This window comes from Alligator mississippiensis, chromosome 3 (assembly GCF_030867095.1).
Source record: "Alligator mississippiensis isolate rAllMis1 chromosome 3, rAllMis1, whole genome shotgun sequence".
Lineage (NCBI taxonomy): Eukaryota > Metazoa > Chordata > Crocodylia > Alligatoridae > Alligator > Alligator mississippiensis.
In genome coordinates this window covers 198,280,042-198,299,593 of record NC_081826.1, presented here as the reverse complement: position 1 = coordinate 198,299,593, position 19,552 = coordinate 198,280,042, and the positions used below count along the sequence as shown (strand labels likewise).

General features: G+C 44.3%; 1 protein-coding gene across 4 annotated transcripts in view; it reads right to left on the bottom strand.

The window, feature by feature from the left end:
* PCSK5 (proprotein convertase subtilisin/kexin type 5) overlaps nucleotides 1–19,552 on the bottom strand; it is a 374,668-nt gene that overhangs the window by 208,671 nt on the left and 146,445 nt on the right. For all 4 annotated transcript variants that reach the window (XM_006272449.4, XM_014608722.3, XM_019478075.2 and 1 more), the window contains exons 6-7: nucleotides 12,264–12,352; nucleotides 684–856 (exon numbers count right to left, since the gene is read on the bottom strand). In XM_006272449.4, the coding sequence (XP_006272511.1) occupies nucleotides 684–856; nucleotides 12,264–12,352 (262 nt within the window). The remainder of the gene's footprint in view (nucleotides 1–683; nucleotides 857–12,263; nucleotides 12,353–19,552) is intronic.

Below are 19,552 nucleotides of genomic sequence, written 5' to 3'. Positions count from 1 at the left end.
TCTCTGAACAAGCTCACTTATAAGGTGCCATCCTTCCTGCCTTTTGCCTGTTAATATGTGACTGAAAAAGTTGGAAAGATCTTAAAAGTTATTTTCATGCAGCAGTTTTTAGAATTTTTTGTACTGTGCTGTCTGTACAAAATAAGCAACTGAATTAGTATAGACTAGAACAGAAGTGAATAATTATATTGTAAAGAGGGTATGTGTTTTCTGAAGACACATATAATTTTTCTAAATGAATGTGGATATAGCCTTTTCATGCTCCTTCTTCACCATTAAATAGGTTAAGCTTAAATTTAGAAATTAAACAATTCAAAACAAGAGAGAGAAAAAAGGAAAAACAAAGGCTTTTGCTTATTATTTCATAGCAGTCTGGATGTGATGACTCGGTCCTATCCTTCAGAGTACAATTCCTTAATTTTAGTGTTCACTAGTAGATGACAACATTATCTCAAGGCAAAGTTTTAAAGGACACTGAGGATGATGTATTCCAAATGACAATGCAGAAAGTTTGCTTATTTAGATAGGATTTAATATGCACTAGCTATACAAATTATTTTTCCTCTTACAGTAAAGAGTGTCTTTTTGTTAATAATGTGTTTTAAGAACTTCAGTTTTCTTAGTCTCTTGCCTTTGCATACATATAGAACAGGTCCATGACATACGTTGTTATGTAAACATACCGCTCTGATGCCATTCTCGAAGGCCTGACGTGCTAAAGAAGCAGGTCCATCCACAGTCTTGCCATCATCATCTGGACCCCAGCTGGCACTGTAGATGTGGATATATTGTGGATTAAGGCTAAGAGACTTTGCTTCTACCATGTCTGTAACATCACCATCCAACATCCGTACCCCTTCAAAACAAGAAAGGCAAAGAATGAGACTACTTACACAAAATTTGTTTTCAAGGAAACAATGTTACGTAGGAGATCAGTTAATATAATCATAATGGTCTCTCTCATCTTTAAAATCTATGCATTAAGGATAGTATTTTTTCTAAAATGGGGAAAAAATACCTTTGCAACCAAAATACAGAAAATTACAGAGGAGATACAGGGAACTATGTGTTTTAAGACTGTAGCCTACAAGTTTCTTTCTTTCTGAATGGATCTTGAAGGTATCACCCTGACCTGGCTCTCTCTGTAGACTGTACTGCTTTTGTTCCTTTCATTATGGCATTTAGATTGTGTGTTCTGTAAATATCTGTGTTCAAATTTCTTTACCCAATACACAATTTTTCAACTTCAAAGAGAAATGTTCATGGTAGGGATATTTAAATAAAAATCAACCTTAATATATTTATATTTATCATTTAAAAATAAAGATTACGTTTTTCTTTCCTTCTCTGTGAAACTCCCAGTATTTAATTTGAGATATCAATTTAATAACTTTGTTGACAGAGAGAAACAAAGGACCCATATCAACAGATAAAAAGAGGATTATGACTTTATTTAGGATTGTGCAAAAGGGAAGCCACTGAGAAAGTTATTGTGTACACACAAATCATTCTAAGCATTAGTTAAAAGGATTCTATATACAGAGCAGACAGAAGTTACAGAAGATGCTATGTTTTGAAAAGTCTTCATCTGACCCCTTATGCAATGAGGATCTTTATTTTCACCCAATCAGTCATTTTTGAAGCAGTCTGCAGCTGTGCACTTACATTTGGTCATGGCTATAGACTGTTTTCTGTGGCCAAATCAGATGAAAACTATCACTTCTGTCTGTGCCCGTAGCTACTGGCAAAATAACCATCTGTATAACCATTACTCTGCCCCAGTTCACCAAAATGTGAACATCCTTCTTCACTAAAGAAGAATTCTTAAATTTAAATTCTGAAACACATTTCTTGTGTGCAGGACTCACACGCATGTCATCTGGACAGCAAACAATGTTATTTAACAAGCTAATGTGCCAGTACTGGCAAAAAAAAAATACAGAGGTGGCATTGTGTTTTTTTAGGACCAAGGTAACAAGAAAGAATAAAGGCTATACACTTAGAACATCTTGGAATTTAAATATGTACATACTTTCAGGTCCATCACAATATTTCAATCTAATTTAATTCTGAATTTGATGTCTTTTAAAAACTTCTCATAAATGGGAGCAATACATAGAAGACCTCCCTACAGCCTATGTGGGATTTGATTGTAGGGATTTTATATTGTAAAAAGCAATTAGCATGTAATTGTGTGAACTGGTATATGATGATGCTAACTTCCACAATTAACAAATCCAAAGTCTTTCCCCTTTAAAAGGACCATTGGTATTTATAAGCCCAATCTGCATATTTTAATTATAAAAACATTTAGCTTTGCTCATGAGTTTAGACTGAATTAACTTGAGTGTTTACCAAGGCCTTAACTTCCAATTAACACAAGGTGTATGGATTGGTAGGCTGATAGAGGGTCTATTTTTCTCATTCTAATTGACCTGAAACTGAGAAGTGATCATATTAATGAGTTCACATAAAAACTGCTCATGTTCTGTAAGATAATAAACTTGTACAAACAGTGATCTCACTATGAACTTTACTTTATAAAAAAGGCCATTAAAGCAACTTTGGGAATCTCAGGTTTTATTTTTCTTCCTCAGCATAATCTTGGAAAGTTAATGAGGAGTGACAGTTATGTTCTCATTTCTTTCAAGCATATACATATATATGGTATTTGACAAGCTAATGTGCTAGTTCTGACAAAAAGAATACAGAGGTGGTACTGTGTTTTTTAGGATCAGGGTAGCAAGAAAGAATAAAGGCTATAAACTTGGAACATCTTGGATCAATGGATATTTGACTCCAGATTAAGACAACAAAGGATGAACCATATTTAAATGAAGCAAGATTAAAAAATCATGGGAAGAAAGTTTTCATTTGTGTGTTAAGAACTGTATGACAGTCTTTAAAGATTTAACATTTACTATAGTCAATAGTAATTTCAGGTTTTGTCCCTGGCATCTGAAATAATCTATACCAGAGTTTACATTAACAACTGGTACAATCCAAAGCAACCCAGCTAAGACTACAAAATTTGTGCTGTTCTGTTCTGCCAACAACTGGTTAATGTACTTCAGCCAGGTACAAGACATAGGCAGACAAGGTTCCTTGGGTGAATTTGATATCTTTTATTAGACCAACCCAAATGGTTGGAGAATAGTTATTAAGCAAGCTTTCGGGTTCAAAAACCCTTCGTCAGGCAGGACGCTGCAGCAGTTGCTGCGTGCTCTTCCTGGATGGAATGAAAAGTAAACAAGCCAGGGGCTGGGCTGGGCTGGGCTGGGCTGGGCTGGGCTGGGGAGTCAGTTGCCAGGCAGATTGTAACATATCAAAAATCCAATGTCTATGTTTAGTCCCTGATCTCTAGTATCCAGCAGGTTGATGAAATGGAGCTCATAGGCTCGTCTCTGGGATGTGTTGTGTAAATTTCCCTTGAGGATCAGGACTGAGAGATTGGAGAGAGAGTGGCCCTCCTGTGAGAAATGTGCCCCCACCGGTAATTGGGTGTTTCTGTCTTTGATGGATTTCCGGTGTGCGTTCATTCTGGTGCGCAGTTGTTGTCTGGTCTCTCCTACATATCTTCCATCAAGGCATTTGGTGCATTGGATGAGGTATACTACATTCCTGGAGGTGCAGCTGTAAGATCCTGGGATGCTGATGGCTCTGTTGTGGGGTGTAGTAATAGTGGAGGTGGTGGAGATGTGGGGGCAGGTTTTGCATTTCTTGTCATGGCACGGTCTGGATCCTTTTGGTGTGTTCTGGGGCTGAGGAAGTTTGCTTCTTGTGATGAGGTTGGCTTGTTTACTTTTCATTCCATCCAGGAAGAGCACGCAGCAACTGCTGCAGCGTCCTTAGCCTGACGAAGGGTTTTTGAACCCGAAAGCTTGCTTAATAACTATTCTCCAACCATTTGGTTTGGTCTAATAAAAGATATCAAATTCACCCAAGGAACCTTGTCTGCCTATATCCTTAGACCAACACGGCTACAACCTAAACCCAGGTACAAGACATTACACTTTTACTGGTACAAGCGATCAGAAACTGGTCTATACCTCTAACAGAACAGAGGTTTAGTGCACATCCACTGATTTTAAAATGCTGGAACCTGGTGTAACATTTGCGCCCCACCCTGACAAAAAGGGCAAATGTGTATTCTGTTTGCTATCTATCTGAACCCCACCACTTACAGAAGACCACATACCTTTGATTCTGCCTTGGATTTTTTGAATGTCTGTACCTAGCCTTCAAGTGTATCTTTGATCAGTGGATACTGCATTGGCTATTTCAAATAACCTCTAATTTCTTTTTTTTAATTGCAATAGTTGTTAATTTTGCTTTGCCACAGAATATACAAACTGCTTTTGGCAAGCGGTGAGAGCACAATAGTGACTGTCCAGAAGACAATTAGCAGGCTTGCTTTCCAGACTATCCCACCTAAAATTTCAGAACTCTTTAAACTTTTCCAAATATTCACAATAACGTAGGTGGAGTTATAATTAACGTGAACTTCTAACAAATCAAAATAAGGCATTCAGAAACTAAGTGAAAATTTTTCCTTTCAAATGTTTTTTTTTAATCAGTCTCTTTCTCAAGCATAAAGAAACAGCTGAAAAAAATCCTTTCAGTTAAAGACAATCTACAGCTGTTCTGCCGTAATTCAGTGTAACTGTTTTCCCGTCAGGACTCAAGCTCAGCCAAGTAACTAAGCACCCAAATCCCCACAGATGCTCTGCAACTTCCACAATAAGGCTGAAACAATAACAAGCTACCCATCCTGTCCTATGAAAAGTCTAACAAATTCGAAGCCCTGTAGGTGGTAATTGCTATGTATAAGCGCTGTAAAGAGAGACACTGGCAAATATTCAAATAATCAAACTCCCTTTGTTTGGCTAGGGGGACAATAGCTGTGATCTGAAAGAACTGGCTAGGGGAAGCACGGATATGAATTTTTAAAAATGTATCTCACAACCAGCAAAAAACCCGAAACAAACAAATCCCTCCCCCTCTAAGATCCAGATTAATACTGTCCCACATCATCAGATTTATTCTTGTTTTACTCTGTTGTGAGAGAAGATTCGGACTTTCTACAAAATTGTTCCACGATCTGTTTTATGGCCATTGCTTCTGATATAAGTGGAAATGAGACAGAGAGGACAAAGCATTTAGAAAAAAAAGTGAGCATTACTGGTGGATATCTTCTTAACGACTCTCCATCACAAAGATCATTAATCATGTTTGTTCTGCTTCTAACATTTGATGAAATATTGATGGAAAGGATTGTCTTCCTATTCTCTTTATCTTTTCACTAACCCTTCATGGACTGAGAGATGAAGTAACCCAGATTTTGGCTGAAGTGAAAGAAGTATTAGTTTCTGTGAAGAGGGAACTTCAGTGGAAACAAGTACACTTTTTTGGAGGAGGTTATACTACTCTACTTTATCGCTACGCTTTCTACACAGGCTCTTTAAATCGTATTATACTAGGAATTAGCTGCTTCACTTCAACATGGTTTAAAATTTATAGTTTATCTAGTCCGTGGAGAGGAAATGGTACCCTTTTCAAACATATTCCTGATAGTAGTGCCATTCCTGATAGCATTCCTGTAGCACCCCACTGCCTTTTTTTAAACATGTGGCTAAAAATCTTCATTTAAGTCAGTGGAGTTGCTTGACCAGAGCTGCTTACTTTGGTGCAATAACTTTCTGCAGTTCCATCTCTTGTACCCCCTCCCCCCATCTTTTCATGCACATGTACACATCCACTGTTTCACGCTTCCACTTTCCCAGATGGCTTCTCTGTTACTAGACAAGGAATCACTAGTTCATGAGCCTGAATTACAGGGTTTCCCAGTTTTAAACTCCCTTCCCCTGCCTCTCCTCCCTTCTCTCTCTGACAGTCCTCAGATGACGGGGAGGGGTAGTGCTGGGGAGGGGGCACTCCAGCAGCCTCCTAGGAGGTGTGTGGTAGTGTCCCCCACCTGCTGGCTTTGGCCAAATCAGTCAGACAGTTCCCCCACACTGAACAGCACAAGTCTGTTCAGCTGGAACGTGCTCTAACTTACAGCACTTTACGTAAGGTGTGGTAGACAACTTTCTGCCAGGGGCTTTTTGAACATCTGTACTTAGCCTTAATCTATAATAATAATAAGAAGAATAACAGTAGTCTGGTGTAACCATTAATATCAGCATCATCTATACCCATCTCTTCCCACTTTCCCTTAAGAAAGCCTCCATCGCTCTCATAGACCTTTACTGCTACTTGCAGTAAATCTTGAATGTCCTTGGTGCACATCTCTGTCACCCTTCCTCTCAACTTTCTAATTTTCAAACACAACTGAGAATCCCCGTTAAATTCTACACTGTATCACTCTGGCTAGAAAATCCACAATCCTTCCTCTGAGGCAGTACGAGTTCCAGGACCTTCCATTCCTGATCAGCAAGACTCTGAGAGATAAGAATATTCTGGTGCACACCTCCATCACAATGGGACATAATCTGAGTACAGTCAAGACACCATATTTTAGCCTATCCAAAGATAGCTGGGCAGACAAACTCTTTTCTTTGTAAAGTGGCCTGGGGATCTGGCTAGATACATACTTGCCCTCTCCGCCAAACCCACAGGGAACTTTGTGCATGTGTCTGCCATTAAGAATGCAGGGGTGGATGTTTTGGGGTCATAGGTACTCTATCAAAATTGTTTTCATCCTTACTTTTAAACTCTTTTAAAAAAAATCTATACTAGTAACATGATGATAATTTCTAAAATGAAAAGTGCCTTTAAAATATAAATACAAGAATGCTGGACCTTTGTGACAAACAAACATAAAAGATCACAGATTCCTTTCCAGATCTCCTGAGAGTTGAAAATAATTTCTTTTGTAGACACATTTGTGAATTTTTCATTATTGGTGATATGGTACACCAAACGGACAAAAATAAGTTTTACACACTAGCCACACAGATTCCATAAGAGAAGATTTAAATATTTTGGGCTCCTACACAAGTATGCAGAGCCTGATCCAACGCACTGGAAATTCACATGGTGGATCATGGAAGCGGGAACATGGAAACTGACACACTAGAGCTCCAATGTGCTGAAGCACAAAAACTGACATGCTCTGGCAGCCTTCCACATCATGTGCATCAGTGTCACCGTGCATCTGAGACATTGCGGAGAAGATCCCTAAACTCCTCCAGCCCACTGACCACTATCCCGTGCTCCTCATCCATATAGGCACTAATGACACGGCTTGTAGCGCTCCCAGCCAAGTCATGAGACACTACAGGGATTTGGGAGCAGGGCTAAAGGGTCTGGGGGACAGGTGGTGTTCTCTTAGATCTTCCCAGTCTCGGGCTACAGGCTGAGGAGGAAGAGGAGGATCCAGTTAGTGAACCAAAGACTGCGGCGCTGGTGTCATTGGGAAGGCTTTGGCTTTGACCACAGTCAGCTCTTTGGTGAGAGAGGCAGAGAGCTGCTGGGAAGGGACAGCCTCCACTTTTCTCTGTTGGGGAGGAGGCTCTTCTCAGCCAGACTGGCAGACCTGCTCCACTGGGCTTTAAACTAAGCCCGCTGGGAGATGGGGAGACTACTGCCACTGATAGCCCGCTAAGCAACCCTTGCAAAGCCAGCAGGCTCAGGCACTTAAGGGAGCCCATCCATGCCCCAGCCCTGGAACAACCGGTAGGCAAGGCAAGGGCCCCCAAAGGGACACTTGCCTGCCTGTACACAACTGCCAGGAGCTTGGGGAATAAACAGGAGGAACTTGTCCTCCTGCTTAGAGCAAAAAATTACCAAGTCATAGGGATAACTGGACTCCACCCATGACTGGACCATGGGTATAAATGGCTATGCCCTGTACAGGAGAGATAGAGTAGACAAAAGGGGCGGGGGCGTAGCTCTCTATGTCAAGGAGAGCTATGCATCCCTGCAAGCCAGCATTGGCAACCAGGGTGGATAGCTGGAGACCCTCTGGGGTAAAATCCATGGGGAACACGATACAGGGGACACAATGGTGGGAGTCTACTACAGACCTCCCACCCCAAGTCAAGAGCTTGACCAGGAGTTTGCCAGGGAATTGGCTGAGGCTGCATGCTCCAGGTCCATGGTTGTCATGGAAGACTTCAGCTACCTGGACATCTCATGGGAAGAGCGCTCGGCTAAATCCAAGTGGTCATAAAGCTTCCTCTCCTGCATGGATGACCTCTATCTGACACGACGTCTATGGGCCAATGAGAGGTAAAGCGCTGCTCGACCTGGTACTGGCAACCAGGGACAACCTAATCAGCGACCTAATGATTGAAGGGAAGCTGGGTGACAGCGACCATGAGCTGATCACCTTCACCATCTGCTGTAAAGCTGGCAAGTCAGTCAGTAATACAGAAGTCTTTGACTTCAGGAAAGCTCGACTTTGACAAGCTCAGGAGGCTTGTCGGTGAGGCCCTAAGGGATCACAACCCCAAGGGGAAGGGAGCTTAGGAAGAGTGGTTGCTCCTCAAGGGAGCGATCCTCGATGCACAAGCTAATGCTATTCCGTCTCGGAGGAAAGGCAGCAAAAGGGCACAGCAGCCCCACTTGGCTCTTCAGGGGACTAGCTGACCTCCTGCGGCTAAAACAAAAGGCCTACAAAGGATGGAGGACAGGATCCACCTCCAAGGATGAATATTTCGCACTAGTCTGGTCCTGCAGGGAGCAAATCAGGAAAGCCAAGGCTACGACGGAACTCCAACTAGCTACAAGTATCAAGGACAATAAAAAGTCCTTTTTTAAATATGTAGGGAGCCAGGGGATAAGCAAGGGCAACATTGGAAACCTGCTAAACCAGATGGGACAACTGACAACTGATGTCCAGGAAAAAGCCAACCTATTAAATGAGTACTTTGCGTCGGTTTTTTACCAGTCCCAAGGGACACCCCTGCCCACTATGGGACAGGGGGGCCTGGGTGAGGGAGATTCCCTGCCCTCCATCAATGCTGACCTCAAGAAGGAACACCTTGACAGGCTGGACATCTTCAAGTCAGCTGGCCCTGACAATCTACACCCCAGGGTACTCAAGGAGCTGGCGAGCATCATAGCCCAGCCCCTGGCACGGATCTTCAAGAACTCTTAGTGCTCTGGTGAAGTGCCTGAAGATTGGAAGGCCAACGTGGTGCCTATCTTCAAGAAAGGGAGGAAAGTGAATCCAGCAAACTACAGGCCCATCACCCTGACCTCTATCCCAGGGAAGGTCTTAGAAAAGATTATTAAAGAGGCCATTCTCAACAGACTGGCTGATGGCAACAACCTGAGGGATAGCCAGCATGGGTTTGTTGTGGGTAGGTCTTGCTTGACCAATCTTATCTCCTTTTACAACCAAGTGACCTATCACCTGGACAAGGGAGAGGAGATTGACGTCATATATCTTGACTTCAGAAAAGCCTTCGATCTGGTATCCCATGATCACCTCTTGGCAAAACTGGCCAACGTGGACTCAGGTCCACCACGATCCATTGGCTGGGGAATTGGCTCTGCGGTCAGACCCAGAGGGTGGTGGTTGATGGAAGTCAATCATCGTGGTGCCCTGTGACCAGCAGGGTCCCCCAAGGCTGTGTCCTTGGACCTATATTGTTCAACATCTTCATTAATGATGTGGACACTGAAGTCAGAAGAGGACTGGCCAAGTTTGTCGCTGATACCAAACTCTGGGGTAAAGCATCCACACCTGAGGACAGGAGGGTGATCCAGGCTGACCTTGACAGGCTTAAGAAATGGGCAGATGAGAACCTGATGGCATTTAACACTGAATAATGCAAGGTTCTCCACCTTGGGAGGAAAATCCTGCAGCACAGCCTTATAGGCTCGGCAGTGCTATGCTAGTTACCACTATGGATGAAAGGGACTTGGGGGTCATGACTGACCACAAGATGAACATGAGCCTTCAATGTGATGCTGTGGGCAGTAAAGCAAGCAAAATACTGACTTGCATCCACAGATGCTTCTCAAGCAAATCCCAGGACATCATTCTCCCATTTTATTCTCATTAAAAAACTAGGGGACTGTGGCGTCGACACCTACACAGTCAAATGGGTCGCTAACTGGCTGGAGGGCTGCACCCAGAGAGTGGTGGTGGATGCGTCATTTTTGACCTGGAAGGATATGGGCAGTGGGGTCCCCCAGGGCTCGGTCCTAGGACCCGTGCTGTTCAACATCTTCATCAGTGACTTGGGCAAGGGGGTAAAAAGCACCCTATTCAAATTTCCTGATGACACTAAGATGTGGGGGGATGTGGGCATGCTAGAAGGGAGGAATAGGCTGCAATCAGACCTAGACAGGTTACAGGGGTGGGCAGATGCAAACAGGGTGGTTTTCAACACTGACAAGTGCAAGGTGCTACACCTGGGGAGAAAGAACCAGCAGCATACCTACAGGCTGGGGAACTCCCTTCTTGTCAGTACAGAGGCAGAAAAGGATCTTGGAATCATTATTGATGCCAAAATGAACACGGGATGACAGTGTGAGTACGTGGTCATGAAGGCCAACCACACCTTGTCATGCATCCACAGATGCACCTCAAGCAGGTCCAAGGAGGTGATCCTCCCCCTCTATGCGGCACTGGTCAGGCTGTAGTTGGAGTACTGTATCCAGTTCTGGGCACCGCACTTCAGGAGGGATGTGGACAGCATTGAGAGGGTTCAGAGGAGGGACACCCGCATGATCAGGGGGCAGCAGGGCAGGCCGTATGAGGAGAGGCTAAGGGACCTAAACCTGTTCAGCCTCCACAAGAGAAGGTTGTGGGGGGATCTAGTGGCCTGTTACAAACTAGTCAGAGGAGACCAGCAGGCATTGGGGGAGTCCCTGTTCCCCTGAGCACTACCAGGAGTGACTAGAAATAATGGCCACAAGCTGGCAGAGGGTAGATTCAGACTAGACATCAGGAGGCGCTACTTCACAGTCAGGGCGACTAAGACCTGGAACCAACTTCCAGGAGAAGTGGTGCTGGCTCCTACCCTGGGGGCCTTTAAGAGGAGGTTAGACGAACACCTTGCTGGGGTCGTTTAACCCCAGTACTTTTTCCTGCCATGGCAGGGAGTTGGACTTGATGATCTGCTCAGGTCCCTTCCAAACCTACCAACTATGAAACATTGTACTCGGCCTTGGTGAGGCTGCAGCTGGAGTACTGCGTCCAGTTTTGGGCTCCTCAATTCAAAGAGGATGTGGAGAAGCTTGAGAGAGTCCAGAGAAGAGCCACGTGCATGATCAGAGGTCAGGAAAACAGACATTACGATGACGGGCTGAGAGCTACTGGACTCTTTAGCCTGGAAAAGCGCAGGCTCAGGGGCGATCTGATGGCCACCTATAAGTTTATCGGGGTGTTCACCAGGACCTGGGGGAATGATTGTTCACCAGAGCACCCCAATGGATGACAAGGTCAAACAGTTATAAACTCCAGCAAGACTGTTTAAGGTTGGACATAAGGAAGAACTTCTTTACTGTCTGAGCCCCCAAGGTCTGGAATAGCCTGCCACCGGAGGTGGTTCATGCACCTACACTGAATGCCTTTAAGAGAAATTTGGCTGCTTATCTTGCTGGGATCCTATGACCCCAGCTGATTTCCTGCCCCTTGAGCTGGGGGCTGGACTCAACGATCTTCCAAGGTCCCTTCCAGCCCTAATGTCTATGAAATCTATGAAGAAATGATGGTAGCGTGTTTCGAAATAAAACATGTTTGATGAGATTGAGTTCAAAGCGCCCCACTGCCATTTTTTCAGTGCAGGGATGCATGGGAACACTGATGCACGTGACGTGCAGGTGCTTTGAATTAGCGTGGCTTGCTAATTAAAGCATCCAACATCGCGTCCCACAGCACATGATAAAATGCTCTTTAATGTAGTCTATATTATCTAAGGATTTCAAGCCACTGTGCAGGCATTAATAAACTCATCTTTACACACAAATGCACAGTTTCCTGTGAGGACTGTAATTATTATCCCAGTATCAATTGGGCAAATGATTTACAGAGAAGGTAAGAAGGAGAGTTGAGAATGTAACTCAGATGTTCTCACTCTAGGTTCTGTGTTTTAAGAAAATTTTCTGTGTCTTTGTGGTGTTCTAAAGAGCACTGATGAAACATCACAACAAAAGTCTTTGCTTCAGTAACTTCATTCAACTACCTCTGTATCACAGACATTTCTTTGACTTAGTTAACATTGTTTGGCAAACAAATTTCGACAACTTGTTCAGAAAGGTTCATGTGAGTTATTTTTTTAATAGTATCAAACTGTTTCACATACCTCCAATTTTGGCAGTATAGGCAATTCCTACTATGCAGTGTGAGTTGTTTGCAGTGGCTGCCACTTCTCCAGCACAACGGGTTCCATGCCTGCAGGCAGACAGAATTTTTTTAAGTAAGTAAAATTATCCACCAAAATGCAGATTGGGAGTGTTCAGAGTCTTTGATCTTGCTCATCCTTGAATGTTTAAAATGTATCTGGATGCCTATGCAAGATGGTACTAGATGATCCCTCCCCATAGCTCATGTTGGACACAAAACTATCACATATATGTTTAATCATTTCTTAGACTATTTGCTCTGTCACAGCAGTTTATGAATAAATTCCATCTCTTCCACTAAGGTCTATTTGATAATCATACCATGAGTATCCTTTTAAATTTCTCAGTGCAAATTTTTTAGCAATAGGCAATCCACACAGCATGTTACAAAGACATAGTCAACTAATGCATAATCCATAGTGTCAGGTATCATGTCGGTACAGTATACATGTCAAAAAGGAGGCTACAGGGTCTATAAACAGAACTTGGACAAATCTGATTTGGACAGTTTTTTCCATTTGGTGCAAGACCCAGATAAGAACAGGATTTTGTACTTCATTCTCCTGAAAGAACTGGCAAGCATACAATACAACTAGAACTCTCCTCTCCCCGTTGCTTCCATTGCATATTTTTAGCAAACAGTAAGCCAGGAAGGCTCTGTCTGAATCACCGCCCTACAGTGCCTGCTAAAGTTTACTCTTGGGCTAGGGACAGACATTACGCATAAAGCAGCTTAAGTAATCAGAAACTGCTTAAACCTGTAACAGAACAGATATTCAGTGCACATAAAGCAGTTTGAAAATAGCTGAAACCAGTTTGAGATAAACCTGGTTGAATGTAGTATCACTTAACTGATTTGGGTCAAACCGGTTTATGCAATGTCAGTCCCTGACCCCTTCCTGGTTTAAGTTAAACCAGAGTCCCCCAGCATCCTGGCATGCTCTCTGGGCTGGGCAGGGCTCTCAGCTCCAGAGAACTGGGCTGGCCCCTCCCCTCTGCTCCCTGGCTGCAAAGACTGTAGGCACAACAGGGTCTGCCTGGCTTCCACCTGCCCTACCCCTCACCCTGCTCACTGCTCAAGCAGGGATCCACCCCACTCCCTCCCATCTCCCACAGCACAGCACAGCACAGCCCCAGCCCCAGCCCCAGCCCCATGGACACTAGGCATGTGGTATGCTAATTAATGCTGAGAGGTGTCTGTGTGTTCATGTCTCCAATATCACTGAGACAGGCAGACAGAACAGTGACCGCTTAGAGCTTTTTGGAGCTAATCAACAGGTCAACTGGTAAACTGTTTAAGAAGAGTTTGAAGTAATGGAGAGAGGCTATTGTTTTGTTGATGGGGTGATAAACACTAGTAACAGCCCCCCCGGCTGTTTGCCTGTCAGTTTGCTGCAGACTGTATAAAAAAGCAGGGAGGGAGATTGAGAAGCTCTGTATCATCAACAGATGCATGCACTGCACACCCCACCTTACCTCAGAGTGATGCCAGACCCCATCCCCCTGCTAACACTCCTGCTCATGAGCAGCGAGTGGGGAAAAGCCGGGGATGGTGCAAGCAGACCTCACTAATCAGACAGGGCCTGACAGGGCCTAGCCATGCCCCGCTCAACTCAGCGCTGTGGAAGGAAGGGAGGGCTGCTCTAGTGCCCCTAGCTTCCAGCCTGAGCCACTGCAGGCATGTGCCTGCATGTCTGGGATCTCTGTGTAGTTACAAACTGATTTAGCCTAGCAAGGCTAGACTAACCTGCAAAGATTGAATCAATTCAGGCTCAGGCTTTTTGAATGTCTGTCCCTAGCCTTGAGGACACTGAGGTACATGGTGACTTTTATATGCAATATATTTTAATGTTGCTTCACTTCATAGGGTTGCTTTCATACATAAACTTTATCCTAATCCTTTGCAGAGTTAAATAAAACATTCAGAGGCCATGTCCAGATGAGTAGCAGCATATGTTTGCAATAGCACAAACACCAGTTGCACAAATTAGCGCTGCTACTTTATGCTGCAGCACATTCCCCTTTATGTGCCCTTTGTTGTGAGATGCATTGTCCCACTGTGGTCAAACTTCCCATGGCCAGTTTCAGTTTCTGGTCAGGCTCCATGTGCTGTGGGTGAGAAGGGGGACATGGTAGAGCTGGAGCACAAGGTTAGCTGGAGCACATGGCTAGCCAGTAGGCAGCCCCCACGCTGAGGCACCCTGTGCCACAGCAAGCAGGGGAGTGTCCGGGGGCTCCACAGCACATGGAAATGGAGAAGCAGGCACCCCTGGGTTTCCTGCTCCCCCATCTCCATGTTTGTCCTGAAGTCCTGACACATGCTATTTTTGTGTGCTTTGTGCCACATTTTTTCAGAGGGGTTTTTTGCTACCAGGAAAACCTGGTGGCAAATTTTGCCTCCATGCTAGAAATTTTCAGTGCTGCACATGGTTTAACATGCAATACATGTGGTTTGTGGTGCCACAAAGAGGTTTGTGGTGCCAAAAACCACATGCACCTGCATGTGTGGACACAGCTAGAGTCACAAAGAGCCAAAAAATGGAGCAGATGCACAGAGAGATAGATATAGATAAGAGAAAAAACAGGATTTCAGATGAGATTAAGAATGAGTTGGCTTATTGACAACCTGGTGCATTCAAATGAGCGCACATGTGCCTATTGCCCCATCTCAAACCCCTTTGAGATGGGGCAAGAGGCATGTGCGGGAATGAAAAAATGTTCCTCCCTGCTGCAAGTTTGGGGAGAATATTAGACTCCTATCCACTCCCCCAGTCCCCCCAGACCTGCCCAGCCTCAACCCCTGCCTTCCCCTCAAACCCCCCCAATCCCTGCCCTGCCTGGCCCCATCCCCCCCATCCCCCATGAGGCCCCTGATCCCTGCCCTCCCACCCTAGCATCCTCCTAGGATAAGAAAAACAACCCCCCCAGCACTTACCAGAAGTCCAGCTGCTATCTGTATTACTGGGGCACTGCCTGCACAGTGTGGGGCAGAAGGACAGCCCCAGCCCAAGCCCTCCTGCCCCCCGCTGCCCTCTGCTGCCTGGGGGCCTCTGCCAGGAGGCCCCAGAGCACCCCCAGCCCCTGCTTCTAGAGTAAGTAGAGGCTTTATTTTCTTTTCTTTTTTTTTTATAAAGTGATAGTGCCTGGGGTTGGGGGTGCAGCCATGGGAGTCTGGGGGTGCAAGTGGGGAATGGGGCTGGGCCGGGCAGTCATTGGGGGTCTGGGGGAACGGGGTGGTAGGTCTGGGTGGGGCAGCCATTGGAGAGGTTTCAGCAGCTGGTGGGCGATGGGGCCAGGTGGGGCAGCAGTTGGGCATGTAGGCCTTGCAGTGGGGGTGGTAGCTCCTGTGGGGGCCATTTGGCCCCTGTGGGGGGGCCATAACCCCTACTGAGGAGTGATAGACCTTGTGGGGGGACTGCAAACCCCGTTGGGGGGCTGTAGCCCTTGTGTGGGGGCTGAACACCCTAGTGGGCGGCCATAACCCCTGTGTGGGGGCCGGCCATAGCCCCTGTGGGAGGGCAGCAAAATATATATTCATGTATTCATGAAACATGTATTTAGAGTTCACTTTATTATTATGATAAGAGACACCGGTAGGCTTCCACATTGCTTTAACACTATAGATATATTAATAAAATATTGCCTAACTGATCACTGCCTCCGTTTCACTTTCTCTCTCTCTTTATAGTGGCCTTTTGTTTTAACTGTGGAGGAACATGGATTTTGGGGTATTTTACAGAGTGACTTTGGTATTTTTTTTATCAGGGATTTTTCAGTTTTCCAATAGGGAGCATGAGAATTCTTGCTAGGGAGGCCAGTGGCAGGAACCTGCCTGCTCAGAGCTGGCACGTTGGACCCAGCTGGCTGTGGCTGACCTCCTGGCCAAATGGGGCCAGGAGGATATGCTTTGACAGTTCAAAGCAGGCCACCATACCCGGAACATCTTATGGGCAATAGCTGCTCAGATGGCCGGGCAGGAGACACATGGTGGTAGTGCCCTACAGAGGCCAACTCTGCAGCCACAGCCCACTGGCAGCTGGGCAGATGCCTCTACTGGCTGTGCAGTCCCCATCTGGGTCTGGCAGGTGCACAGCAGGTCACAGCCAGGCAGCAGCCTCCACTGCCACACTGCTGCAGTGGGTAAAGGGTGCAGAGTCCAGCTGGCACAAGGGGTAGTGTCCCCAGGTACCACTTCATAGATTCATAGATGTTAGGGTTGGAAGGCACCTCAATAGATCATCGAGTCCAACCCCCTGCATAGGCAGGAAAGTGTGCTGGGTTCAGATGACCCCAGCCAGATGCCTATCTAACCTCCTCTTGAAGACCCCCAGGGTAGGGGAGAGCACCACCTCCCTTGGCAGCCCATTCCAGATTTTGGCCACTCTAACTGTGAAGAAGTTCCTCCTAATGTCCAGTCAATTGGCTGGGCCCCAGAAGCTCCTGAGGGCGAGTAGCCTTGAGCTCCTTGCCAGGGCAGCTTTTTGTACTGATGGGGCCAGGACAGGGTGGCTTTTTATACTGCAGGGGACAGCACAGGTGTTGGCCCCGGTCTCTAGCACCCCCTGGCTGCAGATCCACGAGGAGCTAGGCAGGGTTATTTTGCCCCAAGTGGCACAATTTGCTCCACAACGAAGTGCATGTCCAAGCACGTGCACTGAGGCAAAAAGCCCCAGCTCAAATTTGCACTGCTTCTACTTGAGCTGCTACAAGCGCATGTGCTTGCATGTGTGGACACATCCCATGGAGGTATATATAAACCTGGGGCTTGGAAGTTATAAAAGTCAAGATAAAATTAGGTGGCAGGAGGGATGAGCTTAGGTGCTTGTGTACACAGGCCATATTATACAGGGACTATTAGACAGATCTGAAGACACAGGGCATTTAGGTGAAGAATTGATTCTTGGGATCAAGAATGATGTGATGCTACACACAACAGCCATAGTTCCTGTTTTTCACACTGAAGTAACCAATTTGACTTCACTAGATTCAGTCCTGATTTATGGGGCAGTAAGAAGTAAAGCATGTTTGAAGATGCTTTTCTTACTCAAGATTTATACCTCTGAGACATTCAGCTGAGGGGAACTGAGACAAAGCAACTGACTTGCTTGGTCAAGAAAGATAGAATGAGTAGACAGGTATGAGATAGTAACAGTGGCAAAAACACGCACATTTCAGTAGTATCACTGTGAAAATCCAGGCTAACTGGTAACTTTTTGTTAATGTGATTATGCATATTTCTGAATATCTAAAACCTAAGACAAAACTCAGAGCATGTGATATTATTTTCAAGTCTATATTTTAACAACAATCTATTTGACTACTTTTATTTTCACATTTGAGAATTCATTCTTTAATATTCTTTCCCATAATTTACATAAAAGCAAAAGAAGTATCACAAATACTTCAGTGGGCATTTCTACATGAAACGCTTTCTGCACAGTAACCTAATAACACTGCACAGTAGCGTGCTGGTCAAGAACCATGCTAATACATTATTGTGCAGTGTTATAAGGCAAGTGCACAGTAAGTGTCAGAAAAAAATGTGCTGGCACTACTGTGCAATAACTGTAGTTACTGAGCATTTAGTTAGTACTTCATAATAGCAAGTAGCAAACTAAATGCACAGTAACTACTGCTCATTAATAAATGTGTAGATACGCCCAGTATGAACCAGTTTGATATACAAAATCATCTGAGAATTTTAAAACATCTGAAAAACCTCTAGCAATCAAGTGGAATAGCCTAGAACTTTTAAGGAAGTACCTATAAGATAGAAGTAATTAAAATATAATTAGTATATACATGTAAACAAAAGAGCTAAATAAAAAAAAGATAAGACTAGGGAAGAAAACTAGATGTGGACAAAAACAAAAAATCATAATAAGTTACAAATTAAGAATTTCAGAGGACATCTTTTAATTTGTCAGGCAAATGACAAACTATACTTGGCTGAAAAAAGCTTCATTGTTAAGCCAGAGATCAACTTAATAAAATAAATGCTAATTAATCAGAATGCTGGATTACGGTATCAGAATGATATGCTTCTCAATAAGTCTCCTCTTTATTAATTTGTTCATAAATCAGCCAGATCACAGCATCCCTCTATGCCTAATTTTGAAGCTCATTCCTCATTAATAGTCTAATTTTCAACTTCACTTGAACCAAGCCAATCTACCTTACATTTCACATGCCACATCTCATTCTAAGGTATAATTATTTTGGAAAGTCTTGAGTAATTCATGGAAGGAGTTACAGAAGTAAAGAGCTTTAAACGTTTGCTGTTTTTCTCTTTTCAAATATTTTCCCAACACTGTTTTATTTCTGTATATCTTTGAAAATACTTTTGGGAATTTCTACCTATCTTTGAAAATCCTCTGGATATCCTTTTGGGGGTGTACTGTATTTACCTGAATATAAGATTAGGTTTTTTACCTCATTCAGCATGGGGAAAAAATGTTCCTTGTCTTACAATCACATACAGCAAACTCACATTAAATATGCTATCTATCATTAAACTGTTGCCAAAAGCAGCATGTGCTCAGTAAGGGAAACCAACTATGAAGTTGATTAAATACAGCCAACACTGACCACAGCTGTAAAACACATAGCCCATTATGGGCCAACATACTGATGGGAACCTATCACAAAGTTACATTAGTGAAGCTTATCTGAAGAAGCTCATTGTGCTCCGTTCCCTGCAGCATCAACTCTTTTTCAAGTCACGGTGAGCCACCAAACTGCATGCATTTCCACTTCTTCTTCACTCCCACAGCTGAGCTGTGCCTTTATTTCTCCTTTCCAATGATTCCTGTTTCTTCACCAGCCTTAAATTTCTAGCAAACATTGCCAAATGGGGCTCCAAAAAGTTTACCCAGAATCCCTCTGCCACCCCCTCTCTCAGCCTGTCATATATTAGTGTGGTCCCACTCTCCATAAGATAGAATTGGACCAGGTTGCACTGCACCTCGTCTGCATATAATTTTTTGGAGGATCCTAGGACTCATTCTAGTCATGAGTGGGGGGCTGATTAGCATATGAATCCTTTGGCAGGGGGTTATCTGGAGTAAACACACATACTGAGCTGTGCTGAGCTTTGCGGCCACCATGGCTTGAGAAGGTGTTAACTCTGCTGGAGCCCAGCCTAATGAACAATATGTTAAATCATGAGCCTTTGGACCTTGGACTAATATCATACATAGTTTGTATTCTATATACAGGTACTACAGTGCTGCTTAAAAGTATGTTTGTG